The 17,036-nt window shown below is 41.2% G+C and overlaps 1 protein-coding gene across 8 annotated transcripts in view; it reads right to left on the minus strand.

The window, feature by feature from the left end:
* LOC141961214 (cohesin subunit SA-2-like) overlaps nucleotides 1-16,922 on the minus strand; it is a 62,829-nt gene extending 45,907 nt beyond the window's left edge. For 3 of the 8 annotated variants that reach the window (XM_074907999.1, XM_074907961.1, XM_074908010.1), the window contains exons 1-7: nucleotides 16,821-16,922; nucleotides 16,161-16,339; nucleotides 11,679-11,763; nucleotides 10,899-11,045; nucleotides 9,315-9,411; nucleotides 8,236-8,312; nucleotides 1,029-1,100 (exon numbers count right to left, since the gene is read on the minus strand). In XM_074907999.1, the coding sequence (XP_074764100.1) occupies nucleotides 1,029-1,100; nucleotides 8,236-8,312; nucleotides 9,315-9,411; nucleotides 10,899-11,045; nucleotides 11,679-11,763; nucleotides 16,161-16,204 (522 nt within the window). In that variant the 5' untranslated portion in view covers nucleotides 16,205-16,339; nucleotides 16,821-16,922. Of the gene's footprint in view, nucleotides 1-1,028; nucleotides 1,101-4,079; nucleotides 4,151-8,235; nucleotides 8,313-8,760; nucleotides 8,846-9,314; nucleotides 9,412-10,898; nucleotides 11,046-11,678; nucleotides 11,764-16,160; nucleotides 16,340-16,443; nucleotides 16,458-16,549; nucleotides 16,663-16,685; nucleotides 16,729-16,820 lie in introns of those variants that run through there. The other 5 variants (XM_074907988.1, XM_074907971.1, XM_074907981.1 and 2 more) reach the window with 5 other exon arrangements.
* Nucleotides 16,923-17,036: the final 114 nt, after the last annotated feature.

Genomic DNA, 17,036 nt, shown 5'->3' on the forward strand with positions numbered 1-17,036 from the left:
AACTGAACAGTAGTAGCAAATGCCAAGATGTGTGGGGAAGTCCCCAGCAGGCCCCATTTAATGCTCCTTGATCATGACACAGACAGTAGGAAGACAACCTACAACTTCAGGATATACTTACTTTATCACCATAGTTTACTCCTAAATTTGAAAAGCAGCACAAATACAGGAAGACATTGCACTTTTTAAGAGCATTTCTACTGTCCATATTTATCATACTGGGATGCTGTTTAATGGTAACATGTATACTGTAAATATATAGATAGCACAATGGGCACACCACCTAAATTTAGGCACCAAACCTGGGATTCCCTTAGATTCCTTCCATCACCAGTACAGAGAAGCAACTCTACTTCCAGAAACCAAGTCAGATTAGGCACTTAACACAGGTTCTTCCAAGAGAACTACTCAAATCACTCAACTGAGGCTCCTGCTCTGATTCATCCTGGAAATGTTTCTTTCTTTTATACAGAATCTACAGAAAGAGGAAAATCAAAGTGAAGTGCCAACAAGGAGTTAAGATGAATTCCCCACAATGCTGCAAGTGTTGTATGGGAAGAGGCAATACAGAAAAGCTGTTTCTGTTCTCAAAATATTCTTCCAATCAAGCATTTGTGTTTGCAAGAGAATGTTTTGATGAAACAAGCCTTTGAAGAAATCTGTCCGTCAAAATCTCTGTGTGCATACATGTGTGTGCACTTATGCATGCATGCACATGTGTATGTAGAGCTTGCTGGAAGGGATGGGGAACACTCTTGAACAGCACTGCAGCTTGATGTACATCAGTCTGTTCAAAATGCTGATGTCCCTTTGACATCAGTAGTGATAAACAGGCACTTCAAAAGCCTGTTCATCCAAACCAGAGGTCTAATTGAGACCAGAGGAAGCAGACCTCAGAAGTACGTGATTATCTCCATTCAGCAATGCACAGTTTAAGATGTTCTGATGTATTCGCCTACACTGGAAACAGTAAATATAGCCAACAGAAAATGCTATACTATAGTTGTAGAGAATGACGAGAGTCCTACCATGTCCACTGGCCATGTAACTGTCAGGATCCAAGGATAGACCATGAATTTCTTACACTGCAAACCAGTTTCCTGTAAGACATAAGACAAAATTTTAACTCTGTTTCATTGAAAAGCTTTTAATTCATAGACACAAAAGCATCACATCATATTTAAAAGGCTGTTAAAAAAATGTAATTACAAGTGGCTCATGCAGTCCAATGCATTAAACAAAATCTAATTCCTTCTCATCTTGATATTTTTTATTTGTAACCAATGATAGAAGAAAAACACACTTTTATATAAAACCTGAGTTTTCTCATTACAAGTAAGAGACAACTCGTTTTTAAAATTTATAAGCAAATACATACAAGGTATAATCCTCATTATTAATTCTAAGATACGGCTTCTGAGCAAGTCTAAGTATATATCCCTTTTCAACATTTAGTAACTAGGTACTTACTGTAAAATATCTAAACTCTAGAAAACCATTATGAGCTTTTCAAATTATAGAGAAATGTTTTCAGTACTAGTGTGACTTGGTTCAGAGATGTTTCCTCAACTCTGCAATTATTCCAAGACAAAAAGCATGAAATCTACAGTTCTTTATTAGGTTCAGTGAAGCACAAGTATTTCTATCCTCATCTGGCTGCAGAGTTATGCATCAAATTTAACTCTTCCATTGCTAAACATTTCAGCAACACAATAGGAGATGGAAGGAAACCTACAAAAGAACAAAGAACTGCAAGAAATAAAATGCAATGTACAGGAAGAAAAGCAGAAGACAGAAACAGAATAGTTCAAGAAGGAGGGGAAAAAAGCAGCAGTCCTAAAGACAAGCCGATCTCTCCACTGAGGAATACTGCAGCCCACCAAGAGGAAATAAATGACTCAATGACTGTTTTAAAGCCATTCTCTGCTTCCAACACCAGCACAAGTTTTCACAGAAAGACTGAAATTTCGAGGGACTCTGAGATCATCTAACCCAATCCTACCTGCTCAAGCAGGGTCAGCGAGAAAGGCTGCCCTGTGCCATGTGTGACCGGTACCCCCTGCTCCCAACCCCTGGTAACATGGTTAGCATAACTAACATTACTTTATGAGGCAAGAAGCCATTCTCTGTGACAGAGTGGGTCACATATTCGTTCCCTTTCCCTCATTATCAGGCCCTGAAGGTCCTTATGAACCAAGTAGACAAACCAAACAGATTTCTTCTTTCCCTCCCTACTGGCCTCAAGGTTCCTGGGCACCAGGCCAACTACTCCCTTCCTTACTGGCCTTGAAGATCCCAGGCACCCAGCCAAGCAGGGAGTGGTGATGACCCCACCACAGAACAGGAAAGCATCACAGCACCCCAAGCACTGTTCATAAAAATCAAGTGGTTGGCAGCCTAAGAGGGGAGTTGCTGCTGGACACTGAGACCCATGAGCCCCCAGTGGCAAGGACACCTCCACAATCTGCTTCCTCTGAGGACTGACTCATTCTTTTATATGATTTTCAAGCCTACTTTATCATTGTTATATTGATACCACAAACCACATATTGAAATTTGACCCAATCTGAAGAGGGTACAGGTGATAAGAAATCACAAGTTAAATTGTATTACAAATTCAGTATTACCTAGGTAATTATAAATCATAAGTAAGTTGTATCATAAATTCTGTATTATGCTACTATATTGGTTCTATTTGTAGAAGCCTGTGCCATTCCAATCATAAATTCTGTGCTATACTAATCATAATATCCCCTAAGTAAATAAAGCTTTAATTATAACTACAATTTGTGCTGTCATCATTCTGCCAGGGATTCCTAAAAGAACCTGTCTGTCCCCTCAGTGTCAGGTGACATTGTGCACAGTCAGCTTTGTAATAACTTAACAGATGGAGATTCCACAACTTCTCAGGGCAATCTGTACCACTGTTTGACCACTCTCACGTTAAAAGTGTTTTCTTATGTTTAGGTGAAATTTCATCCATTTCAGTTTGTGCCCACTGCCCATCTTGGCTTGTCTTTGTGCTCACTGTCTCACTGGGCACCACTGAGTAGTCTGGCTTCCTCTTCCTCATTCTGTCCCATGGGGTATATTTTTACACATGGATGAGATCCCTCTAAGCCATCTTCTTTCCAGACTGAACAGGCTCAACCATCAGCCTCTTCTCACGTGAAAGATCACTAACCACCCTTGTGGCCCTTTGCTGAACTCACTCCAGTAAATCCATCTCTCTTGTACTGGAAAGCCCAGAACTTGACTCAGGACTCCAGATGCGGTCTTACCAGTATGAGTAGAGAGGAAAAATCACTTCCTGTGACCTGCTAGCAATGCTCTGCAGTCTGGGAGGTTGTTGGTCGTCTTTGCTGCAAAGGCGCATCACTGGCTCATGTTCGTCTTGTCATGCACAAGGACAGAGATCCTACCCTAGAGAGCTGCTTTCCAGCCAGTCAGCCACCAGTGTGTACTGGTGCATGGGGTTACTCCTCCCCAGGTTCCTGGGGTTTCCTGCTTTAGAACTTCATGAAGTTCCCTTCTGCCCAACTCTCCAGTCTGCTGAGGTCCCTCTGAACAGCAGAACAAACACCTGGTCTAGCAGCTACTCCTCCCAGTTCTGTATCACCTGCAAACTTGCTAAGACTACACTCTGCCCTATTGTCCAGGTTATTAAAGATGTTTAAAAGTACTGGCCCAAATATCAAACCCTGGGGTACACCACTAGTGACTAGTCTCCAGCTGGACTTTGTGCCACTGATCACTACTCAGTGGGCCTGGTTGTTCAGCCAGTTTTCAGTCCACCTCACTGTCCACTTAACTCATACTTCATCAGGTTATATATGAGGATGTTACAGGAGACAGTGTTAAGTCTTACTTAAATCAAGATAAACAACATCTGCTGCTCCCTCCTCATCCACCAAGCTAGTCACTTCGTTATGGTAGGCTATCAGGTTGGTTAAGCACAATTTCCCCCTTGTAAATCCATGCTGACTATTCCTGATCACTTTCTTGTCCTTCATTTGTTTGGACATTATTTCGAGAATCAGTTGCTGCATCACCTTCCCAGTGATCAAAGTGAGGCTTACCAGCCTGAGTTCCTCAGATTGTCCTTCTTGCCCTTCTTAAAAACAGGAGTGACATTTGTTTCTTTGAGTCTTCAGGAATCTCTCCCAGTCAGCATGACCTTTCAAAGATAATCAAAAGGGGCCTTGCAATGACATCAGCCAGCTCCCTCAGCACTCCTGGGTACATTCTGTAAGATCATATGGTCTTATGTATGTTCAGTCCATTTAAGTGTTCCCTAACCTGACCCTCCTCCACACAGGGTAGTCTTTGCTCCAGACTTTCCTTCTGGTCCCAGGGACCTGGTATTTCTGAAAGTCAATGTTACCAGTAAAGACAGAGGCAAAGAAGACCTTAAGTACCTCAGGCTCTTCTGTGTCCTTTCTCACCAGGGCACCTGTCTCATTTAGCAGCAGGCCCAGGTTCTCCTTGGTCTTCCTTTTGCTGTTGATATATTTGTAGAATCTTTTCCTGTTGCCCTTCACATTTCTTGCCAGACTCAACTCCACTAACATTTCTCACTAACACTAGTGAGAATTTCGGGAGGAAGCATTGGTACACAGATATAGTGTTGCAGTTAATTAACTGAACACTAACACAATGGTTACATCACTGAAAGAACTACATAAAAACTTTTAATCTTCCAAACCTCTGAATGATAGAAACAAACAAAATAAATCAGAAGGCAAGATGAGGTACTCGGGCAGATATCTGGTAATATTCCCCACTCTCATTACTACTTTCACTACTACTATAATTTGTTTACAAAAAATATTTTTGAAAACACAGTAGTCCTACATGGCACTACTTCTCAACTATCTTAAACACTAAGTTACACTTCCATCTTATTTATAAAAAAGATGAGAAAGATCTACATATGAAAAGAAACACAAATACAAAGAGGAAACAACTCACTTGAAAATAACTACTTTGCTCTTGCTCTTATCGTAATTCTGCCTTAAAAGAAATTGGTTTAATCCTCAAGTATTTTTTCAATCACCTAATAACCATGGCTAACAAAAATGGTTACTTCAGACATTCTTTTCTGTATTAATGTTGGCTTAATACTAGTCATAACATATCAAGATTAAACAAGCTGATAGATACTGTCTTTTAAAATATTTAATTCTGTATAAATAATTTTAGGAGGTTTTTTTAGAGTCATTTTATCTAAAATAGACAAGGAGGATTTCAGAATTCACTAGATTTAAAGAAAAAAAAAAAAACAGAGACACAGCATATCTAACACAGGGATTATCACTTGGTATTTTCACAGAATCATAGAACAGTTTGGCTTGGAAGGGACCTTTAAAGGTCATCCAGTCCAATCCCCCAGCAATAAGCAGGGACATCTTCAACTAGATCAGGTTGCTCAGAGCCCTGTCCAGCCTGACCTTGAATCCTTCCAGGGAGGAGGCATCCATAACTTCTCTGGGCAACCTGTGCCAGTGTTACCCTCATTGTAAAAAATTTCTTCCTTATATCTAATCCGAATCTGCCCTCCTTTAGTTTAAAAACACTGCCCCTTGTCCTATTGCCTTTCTTATAAGCCCTCTTTAAATATTGGAATGTTGCAATAAAGTCTCCCCAGAGCCTTCTCTTCTCTGGGTTTAACAATCCCAACTCTCTCAGTCTGTGCTCATAGGAGAGGTGTTCCATTCCTCTGAACATTTTCAGAGTCCTGCTCTGGACACACTCCAACAGGTCCATGTCTTTCCTGTGCTGAGGGCCTCAGACCTGGACACAGTACTCCAGGTGGGGTCTCACCTGGGTGGAGTAGAGGGGGAGAATCGCCTCCCTCAACCTGCTGGCCACACTTCTCTTGATACAGCCCAGGATACAGTTGGCTTTCTGGGCTGCAAGTGCACGTTGCTGGGTCATGTCCAGCTTTTCATCCACCAGCACCCCCAAGTCCTTCTCTGTAAAGCTGCTCTCAATCCCTTCATCCACCAGCCTGTATTGATACCAGGGGTCACCCTGACCCATGTTCAGGTTGCACTTGGCCTTATTGAACCTCATGAGGTTCACACAGGCCCACTTCTCAAGCTTGTCCAGGTCCCTCTGGATGGCATCCCCTCCTTCAGGCATGTCAACTGCACCACTCAACTTGGTGTTGTCTGCAAGTTTGCTGAGGGTGCACTCAGTCCCACTGTCTGTGTCACTGATGAAGATACTAAACAGTACTGGTTCCAGTACAGATGTCCCAGGGACACCACTTGTCACCAATCTTCATCTGGACATTGAGCCCTCTGGATGCGATTATCCAACCAATTTCTCATCCACCAAACAGTCCACCCATCAAATCCATATCTCTCCAATTTAGAGAGAAAGACGTTGTGGGAGACTCTGTCCAAGGACTTACAGAAGTCCAGATAGACAACATCCACAGCTCTTCCCTTGTCCATTGAGGCAGTCATTCCATCACAGGAGGCCACTAGGAAGGTCAGGCAGGACTTGCCCTTGGTGAAGCCATGCTGAATCACCTCCCTGTCCTCCATGTGCCTTAGCACAGCTTCCAGGAGGATCTGTCCATGATCTTCCCAAGCACAGATGCAAGGCTGACAGGTCAGTAGTTCCCAGGGTCCTCCTTTCTACCCCTTTTAAAAACGGGTGCAATGTTTCCCTTTTTTTCTAGTAATCAGGGACTTCACCTGACTGCCGTAACTTTTCAAATATCATGGAGAGTGGCTTGGCAACTACATCAGCCAATGCCCTCAGGACTCTGGGATGCACCTCATTAGGTCCCATAGACTTGTATATATTCAGGTTCCTCAGGTGGCCATGAACCTGATCTTCTCTTACAGTGAGAAGAACTTTTACTCCCCCAGTCCCTGTCTTACAATCCATCCACTCAAGGGGTGTGGCAAGAGGTTGCCAATGAAGACTGAGGCAAAAAGGTCGTTGATTACCTCAGTCTTCTCCTCATCCATTATTATCAGTTTGTCAGTCATGTTCATCAGGGTCAGTACACTTTTTTTTGATCTTCCTTTTCTGTCTGACATACCTGTAGAAGCCCTTCTTGTTCTTTGTGTCCCTTCTGTTCCATCAGTAAAATCCTTCGCTAGAGTAGCATGTCACAATATTGCCACAAAAAACAAGTTACTTTGGTTTTTATAGCATGCAGAATACAGCTTCTAAAACAACCGTAGAACCTTCCTTTTTGCCCACCAGGACAGGTGAAAAGGTTACAGAGCTCTAACACATCAATGCTGACGATTACAATAATCACATCTTCACACCTTCCAGAGTGCCTACCCTATTGTGAGAGCTATTCAGGGCTAATTTAGTTGGGAAAGGAGTGCCAGATTACTAATTCATATGGCCAGACACATATCGGATCATTTCTGTCAAAAATTAGCCCAAGTGCTACTACACATCTAAAATGAAGACAACCATGTTGGCAAATTCATCCTCTGTGGGAATTTCTACAGCAGCTGGTCTTTGAGAGATGCTCAATTAAAGCAAGGCTGATGGCTGCTGCTTGACAAATCAATTCAGAGGTGGCAAAAACAGGAAAAAGCACAGAAGCAACTGTGAGAGAGCTGCAGAAAATGTGATGTTGGCATGATTAGCCAAGGAGCAGTCAAACAGAGAAACAGTATTGTAAAGCTATGTATTTTTCTTAAAAATCCTCAAGAAATTAGATATTCGCTATTGTTTTGAAAATTATCTAAAAATCAGAAGTACATTTTTCTTCTTTCATATGACATAATACAGTTATAAAAATTGATACTGTCAGTAAAATAGAAGGAAAAGAGTCAAGAGTACCAGCTAAAAATGTCTGAATTAGCTCATCAGTAATCCACAATAGTATTTTTAAAAGGACCTATCAACCAAACACCAAAGAAACTGTTTACCTGCTGCAATGATAGGTCACATTTACCTCTATAAAGTCACTGTTAAAAGAACTCCTAAGAGAAAGCCAGATTCAGGAAGACTGCAGTTAGATAGACCTACTAAAACGCTGAAAACAAGTGACTTACAAAAAAATATCCTGCTGCTGGTAAAATGGGTCAGTAAAACACCAAATTTCTCTTGTGAAAAACAGGGTTATTTTCCTAAACTAAAGAAATGGGACACAGCTGCTGATAAGCAGAAGGAACTCTGACAAGGTTGGCTATTAAGGTAGAGCCTATTGTTTATATAAAAAAAGGCATGCAAAGTCAAAGCTGTACCTACCTCATCAAATGTCTCTGTCATTTTTTGTATGACATCCTTCTTGTGCAAACTTTGAATCATCTCTGCTGTTACCATGCCTAAAAAAGTAATGTTTTAAAAAGAATTACCAACAACTATACTACCTTAATCAAGTCCAAACCACAGTAAGAACCTTATTTTAAATTTAGAAACACCAAGAAATGGTGACTCTATTTTATCTGTTTACACTGGTATAGACAACATATATATAGGGAGACACATAAATTCATTTATAGTAGAAAAAACTGATGAACCAAAACTGAAATTCACATTAGAGAAATTTGGCCTGAGCTGTCTGGCATGGCTGTTTTCTCTGTCCATTCATTTACTTCAAGGATTTACTAAAAGTTTGCCTGCTGCTAGTCAAAGACCCCAAAACATTTCCCATAAAACAAATCATATTAGTCAAAGACCTGGAAAAAATTTGAAGTGTAAAAGGTATATTCTAGCTGCTTAAATACACTCATAAGTTTCAAACTAACAGAATAGTCTTCTTAAAACTCTTACTTGCCATCCTGAAGCATTTCGCTAGCAGACTGTCCCCAGAAGTCACTGTGTCTCAATGTTATGAAACAGACAGCTTCACAACCCTCTGGTAAAAGTAACCGCAATGAGGCAAGAGATTGTTTTTCTAGCCACCACAGCAGGGAGCTTAATTTGCTAGTTGTTTATTTTCAAACAAAGATAGTAGCAAGACAAAAGATACTAGGAAAGTACAACACAAATGGCAACTGAAATGCTCAGTTTTAACTAGAATGGTCATCAAAACCATCTTCCCTATGTGAGGATTCTGCAAAGTGATGTGACATGTCACTTCAGAAACCTGACCTTGCAAACCACGTTCAAATACAACTCTGGGAGTTGGTATGTGTAAACACAGAGTCAAAATATTTAACCAGCAACATTCTTTACTATTAGTCCTGCCCATCTGGAGTTTGTCTTAATGAACAGTACAGATTATAAATACATGATTTACTGGAGTGAAAAACTCAGTTTTAGAAAGCACACCAGACTACTCTCACCCACAGACAATGGAAAGAACTACTTAGAGGGTAAATTACCTTGACAGCCTGAGCACTGAATGAAGAAGTTGATCAGATCTAGAAGTGCCACATTCCTGTCTTGTTTATAAGCTTCAATCCAGTCATCTACTACAGACTAAAACAGATTAAAGAAATTCATCAGTCAGGAGCTGAACACAGCATGACACACTCCACTGAGGACATCCATAATAAAGACACAAACTAACATTTTTCCATCTCCATTAAATAATAAAAATGAGAATAAACTCCACACCGTTTTGTTCCATTTCTAGTACATGCAAAAAAGACTGCTTCTGGGGCAGAACGAAGTCTTGAACTTCCCATTCACAAGTTCTACTCTATGCAATGTTGCCATTCACAGATGGTTTGCTCCCTGTTAACAGGGAAGATAACCACAGCTTTAATAAATTTTATATACAAAAATCAAAACATCATCCTCCTGACTTTTTGCCAGCACTGAGGTAACAGTTCCATTTAAAAAAAAAAAAAAACACACCAACAAACAAAAACCATACCCTCCCATTTAACCTCGGTACCACCTAATAGTTAATATTAAGCTAATCTTAGCAATTGTCCCTAGGAGTTCTCTAGCACCCAGTTTGTGCAGTAAGCTGAAACAGTTCATGTATTACACTTAAGCTAAAAAACCAACTCCAAATTTCATTTCTAGGGCAGTACAGCCTACAGCCTGTATGTGACACAGGCCTGCTGGGATAAGCCATCCCAGCTTCAACCCACCTGTAGTGACACACAGGTCTAATGAATTCTAGCAGCAGCAGCCTGGACTCAAGCTGCTGCCTTTCCAAGCCCTTCACATCATGCTTTGCATAGCAGAAGCTGAGCTCTTCAGGGAGCTCTACTGAAGTTAAACACAGCTGTAGCATGGCAAAAGTCCATCCACACAAACATCTTGGAAAAACTACAGTCTCGCATCCAAAATATAAACATGCTTTTCATGTGTGCACACACACACTTTGCTTACAGATGCTACATACTAGAGACCCTGTATAACCCTGTATAAAAATACATGGGGCTCCAAATTTTAAACCTTCACACCCATATACAAGCACAATATACACACATTCTCACAGAGTATGGGGAGGTGGGCTTCCGCATATTGAAGAAAGTTGCTAACTATACAGATGGAGAGATAACCTATTATGCAAACCGCTGTCAAACTGCATTGGAATGGAGGTAAAAGAAGAACAAACAAACAAAAAAAAAAAAAATCAAAAGGCAAGCTCCCAGGAAAAAAAATGGCCTGATTTTCAGAATCCTGAACAACCAAAATTTTCTACTGATGCACCTTTTCTGTATTTTTTAAAATAATTCTCTTTTCATGTGTTCAGACATTGCTTTAGGAAGAGTGGTTTAGGTACATCTTTCCTCCCTCTTTTTAAATATCTGGCATACTTTCCCACTAATTTCTTGAAGATGCATCCTTTTCAAGAGCCATGCTCAAAGTTTTACAGTCAAACATGTTTCTTCCCCACCTATGCCAAAACAAAACAAAATTTCAATGCTCCAGAGTATAACTGAAACGACCACTGTTTATCCATCCTTCCTCTACCAACTCCTCTCAGAATTCAGAGCTAGAAATACCTGCATGGCCCGCTTCCCTATGTTAACCACTTCAAACAACGTAACTGCCTCAACCACTTCTCCACTCTGCAGCTGGCTCGCTCTTCTGCTACTGCAAGAATTTCTCCTTATGTTTTCACACTGGTTTTGGACCTTCCGTTTCTCTCTCTGAAATGAGTCAAGCAAAGAAAGTACATGAGAAAACACAACAAATATCAGCCATTCACAGATACATGAACTATCCCCTAATAACAACTTTATTTTACTCTCATTCTAATGATTTGCCCAGGGTGCTAACTTTTAAGCTTCAAGGACACTGATAAACCCTTATCAAACATGAACATACAAGAAGGAGACGAAATAAAGGATTTACTGGTTTGATTTTTTTCTTAGCAATGAGTTGTAAGTATAAGAAGGTAACAGGAAAGAAACTTCTGAACAGTTGCGTACTACCCAGAAAGCATTTTTCAGCAGCAGCTGTAATTTCTGAAGAATAGACAGCAAGCACGCATGCTCTTCTACACCTTTTCACTCACAGGCTAAACACACAACCTGCAAACTATCATCAGCTGCACACGATGCACAGTTAAGGAAAAACGCATGCTGAAATGAACTGACTTTTCAAAAGCCAGCATTGAGGCTGTGATGCCAACAGAATTTGCAGGTCAAGCTGTATGCCGTGATTAGAATGTTAGATGCACTGTATTGTGACTGTTTTATGTAACACTCAAAGATTTTTAATAATTGAATGAGGCAGAAAATAAATTCCGTAATTAAAAGAAGAAAAGAAAATCAACTTACTGGTGTTTTCAGGTTGCCATTTCTCACACAGCTGCCATTCTGCACAGTAGACTCAGGCACAGTGTCATCATGGACAGTGTTCTCTCTGAAGCGTAACAAGAACATTGAAGGGGTTAGCAATGAGAACACAGAACTACACACTTTGAGAACACAGAACTACACACTTCAGTACAAACAACAGAAGAAAATAAAAGCATATATATGTATTTTGATATTTTTAATGAATTGTTTGGAAGTTATGTCATTTTGTTTCTTAAAACCAAACAGCTAACTAAAAGTACAACAGAAATTTGGGGCCTTTTTCAAACTACTTGCTTTCCTGTAAGATATGCAGATAACTCAAAAACTAACAAAACTATCAAAGATACCAAGGAAGTAGAAAGTAAGTAAATGAAACAAAAAGCTGATGTTGATTTAAGGCGGTCTTTGTTGACTTAAGAGCTTTGCACCATGAATCTGTAACACAAGTATACGTTCACTTCACGAGTGCTCTAAACAAAACAAGGTAATAACATTTGATGGGTCTACAGTTTAAAATGAGAGGAAGAAACTGTTTGTCTATAAAACAAGCTGAAGAAAAAAGGCACATAGGAATTTTCATTTGCAGGTCATTGCTAATATGAGGAATAATTTTATAAATAAAGATGCACCTTCTGGGAGATCTGAAGCCATACATTTATCTGCAATGAAATCGTGCCACTTTTCATCATTCCCAATGCTAACAATATGCTCTGCCAAAGGTCATGTTTGAGCAGACGACCTGGATCCCACTTGTGCAGCAGGTCCAGTACTGGTAGCTGGCTGTTATGGCCTCCTTTTAAGCTACAATGGCCAGGACATGAAGCCAGTTGACTTGTACTATAAGAAGGCACAAAAAGAAAGTAAATATGAGAGCATACAGTTACCTTCATTTTCGTGAGACTGCTGCAACAAGAAAGTGTACTAACACAAGTGACCACTGTACAAAGAAGAAAACAGTGTATTACACTGTCAGATACAGTCAACTCTCCAATATCCAGTGCTGGAGAACCCAGATGAAGAATTAACTGTGCAGTTGGATGCAGAGCCAGCTTGACCCCAGCTAAATTTATCAATGTTGGATAAGCACTGTTGCTGTTGTTCTTCGCAAAAGTGTTTCAGTCAGACACTGCCTCTGCAAAGCAAATCCTGAGGATGAATAGCATCAACTGCAGGACCAAGGTCTTGATGTTATTTCATTAGTGAGAGCAGACAGAAGTTTCTATTTAAACACATCTCCATTTACTTTTTGAATCTACTGGAACAATTCACCATAAGAAACTTCCAAAGACTCCTATAAAAATTCTACATAAATATAAAATTCTATTAAAAATATGTGAAATTTCTAAATACAATTTTGCAAATGCTTAACTTCCCTACGGAGAAAAGTCCCATGAAAGTTAAATTCAATGAACATCTTGTCACAGAAAAGTTCAAAAGGTGACACAGCATTTGATCGATGGAAGCCAAGATGAACCAATTCACAATGAACCAATCTTTACATCAGTTGTCTGGACGTCTGCATGTTATAGAAAAGACAGGGATGAACTACAGTTCACAACTGAGTCAGCATGCTGTAAGCAATAGTTAGCAGAAGTTTTCAAATGTTTTCTTTGATTTGTAATTGCAAGCCACAGAGATAAAGTATCTCAAGGACCACCAGAGACTTCCTAGTAGAAAAGACCAAGCAACAATTGACAGCAATAAGTAATGCTTTTCTGATGCCAGTTAGCTCTTCCCAGACTCTTCTACAAACCACAAATAAACAAAAAGAATCCAAACATGTTTGTCAAGGATCTGCTTCTCCTATGTGACTAAATCCTTTCACTCTTGATTTCAAAGCAGAATGCAAAATTATGGGGCTGGACTGACATGTTCTTACTCGCACTGTTTTACTAGAACTACAACTCAGATGCCAGCCAACACCATAGTAACACGTGTTACCTGTTTCTGCATTATACCTCAACATAACACTCAACACACTCTCAAACAATTTTCCAGAACTGTTTGTATGTATTATTTGGCAACTTGCTCCATCCCATAATGAAAATAAATGCATTGCATTTGATTACAGCAACTGTAATTGAGTCCCAGCTGAATTAAAACATTTAAATAAAGAAAATCAGAACGGCTGCAGGACAATTCAGTCAAGTACTTGTCTGATCATGTACTGCTTTTAATATCCATGTCCAGAATATTTCTTTGAAGCTTTAACCTCTGCATCTCTTTCCCAAGAACATCATGAAAGATGGCCCTACTGATGGTATCTACTGGCCCTGCACTACTTACGTTGTCACCTTATGCCAGGCAAAATGTACCTGTGGCAAAAGGGGCTCAACAAAGTAAGTGAATGCCTGGTATATGGAACAGCACGCTTACCAAAGCTCAGCAAAACCCTCAAGAATGAGAAGACCATTGAACTACAGTTTCCTCATGCTGGGCTAACAACACCAACTAAACCAACATCTCTGTTGTAAAAACACTTGGAGTAACTTTCACAGACACACTAAACATTTGTCTTAGACACTCGACAGATGTAACTAAGCACCAAATACTAAAAAGCTGTTTAGTTTCTGAATTGTTTTGGTTATTAGTGCACCACAGCACATAGCAATGCCATAGGAAGCACTGTGCTACAACAGACAACCTACACAAAAGTAGAGATTTTTTTAAAATCCAGATACTATCGATACCCATATTTCTCCTTTCTCCTTTTTTTTCACCTCCCATTTAATATGGATGTTTCTATAGGTTATTCATACAGCAGGTACTTCAACATCTGCAGGAACTATACCAGAGCCTAGAAACTGAATCCCATGAAACAATTTAGAAATTAAATATTTGAATGGAGTTTTTATTTGCATGACTAAGTTTCTGTTGAAGAATCTGTAAAAAGAATTAAGTCATCCTCTTATCTTTTTGAGCAAAATAGGAACCACTGTATCTAGCTGAGAATGGTGTGTGATCACTTCTGCAGCCATTCCTATACACAACTTCATTTAAGATCTTTTCAGCTACGTGAGTGCAACAGTAAGTTTGATGAATTCTGTAGTCTTTTTTTGCTCCCCTCTGAGCACCATACTGAGCCTTTCTGTATGCCTAAATTCACTGCCTCAATGCACAGTTCTCAGCCATTTACTTTGTTTCCATCAGCATTCAGTAAGAAAGAATAGGCAGAATTCCATTCCTATCTCATCCTATTTTTCACCTTTATACCCTGTTACATATTGCTCACAGAGTTATTTTTACCTCGTGTTCCCACCACAATATAGTCCTTTCACTAGCACATGAAGTATTATTGATGAGACAAAACCACTTGAAGTAGGAAGGAAGCAAAGTCAATCTAGTCCTCAAATACTATTGTGAGAGCTTCTGAATTCAGGTTTCTCATCTTGATAAACATTTGGAGCAGCGACTCCAAATTTAGTGACTCACTCACACCTATAAAGAAAGCTCTCTCCTTAACATTTTCCTTTAGCTGTGTAAAAGGAACAATTAATCTATGTTACTGGAAGAATCCTACCTGCAGATTTGTTAAATTATACATTTCCATACAGCTGCTTCATGTTTTAGAACCAACATATTAAGTTCAACTAAATAATTTCCAGGTGCCTTCCTGGCATTTGTGAAACTAAGAGGCCTGCTTCAGAGCAAACATGCAGGAAAGGACATATATTAATTGCCATCATGGACTAAAAGCAATACATCTCTCAGCTTTCATTACAGTTTAATGAAGCAAAAGACCTGGAGCAGACTTGCTCAGAAGGTGACAGGATCAGCAAAGGTTGGGCTGCAGTGAGTCCAAAGCATGCAATACTGGACATGTAAGAGGCTTCACTCTTTCAAACTAGACAAGATATACCCAAGTGTTTTAACTTTACCATTTATTTATCATTTATATCTGCTCTTTCTACTTCCAAATACCATTCTGTAAACAAAGAGATGAACACATTTGGTTTATACATCATTTTCAACTGATGACTGAAACATACACTATGAAAGGGAGAAGACTTGAGGTAACCCTGATAAAAACAGCTATAAAGAAGTGATGTGCCCCTCAACGCCAACAGGGAGAGTAGAGAGTACTGAGCACTCTTCCCCCCTCAGCATCCCCAAATTCACCACTGAAGGGAACACATGCATTCAGCTATGAATCTACCCATTATTTTTTTTCAAAGTAGGTTCATTTGCACTGTAGTGAATAAGGCACAGAAAAGGATAAAAGGCCAAGGTCTCTATCAATCAGCATAAAACACTACGTAATGCTCAACAATACGTAAAAGGGAATAAAATTGAGACATTAGTAACAAGACACAGTGCATAGCAAATCCCTTTTTAATTTTTTCTCCCCTCCCACCCAAAATGACACATTGTAGACCGCCCCAGTAGCTGCAGGGTTCAAATTCAAGGGACAACACCCTAATTTACCAACAAACTTTATAGGCAACTTGTGACAGGTCTTACTTTTGGCTGGGAAGGTTACTGGCTGTGTTGGGCTCGGCTATCATTTCTGCTACATTATTTCAGCAGCACAGGCAGCAAGCTAACATGATCAGCACCGCTTTTGAGGAAACTTCCCAAGATCAGTAGTGTGAAAAACTTAACAGAGCGTTGGCTCTTGCAGGTGAAACGGCAGCCAAAAACTGTCAAGAAAAGAAAACAAAGAAAGCTAATCCTAGGTAGGTCCCTTAAAACCGAGTCAGAAAGCCCCCCGCAAAACCAAGCCGCAGAAAGGGATGCGACTCACAGACATAAATTAACTGAAAGAGAGTCCGGGGGCAGCACCGCGCAGGAGCCCTGCCGAGGCAGCGCCGGCCGTCACAGAGCCGCCCGCGGCCCTACGGCCCGCTCACCCGCTTCGCCCTCGGGCAGAGCTTCGCGATGCAGGCAGGCCGCCTCAGGGGCATCGCCGCCGTGAGAGGACGTAACGGGCGGCGGCAGGCCGGCCCGGGACGCGCGAGACCCCCAGCCGCCCGTACGCACACGCACACAGACATACGCCTGCGGGCTGGACGCGGCCGCGCTCGCCGCGGCGACGCCGGGGGTGGCGGCCGGGCCGGGGGCCGCGGTCAGAGGAAAGAGGGCGGCGGTGCGCGCGCGCGCTGCGCGGGGCCCGCCACTCACCTGCCCCGAGGACGCGCTCCGGGCGCGCGCAGACACCGCCCCCTTCCACCCTCCTTCCCCCCGCTGCGGCGGCCCGCGCCTCGGCTCCGGCCCAGCGTCAATCACGGCCGTCCCTGGGCGCCGCCCGGCCTATCAGAGGCGGAGGTCGCTGTCACGTGGCTCACGGCCTCGGGGGGGCGGTGCCGACCCGCGCTGCGCCGGTGCCGTTGGCGCTTC

The sequence above is a fragment of the Athene noctua genome, chromosome 1 (genome assembly GCF_965140245.1).
Source record: "Athene noctua chromosome 1, bAthNoc1.hap1.1, whole genome shotgun sequence".
In the NCBI taxonomy this organism is placed as follows: Eukaryota; Metazoa; Chordata; class Aves; order Strigiformes; family Strigidae; genus Athene; species Athene noctua.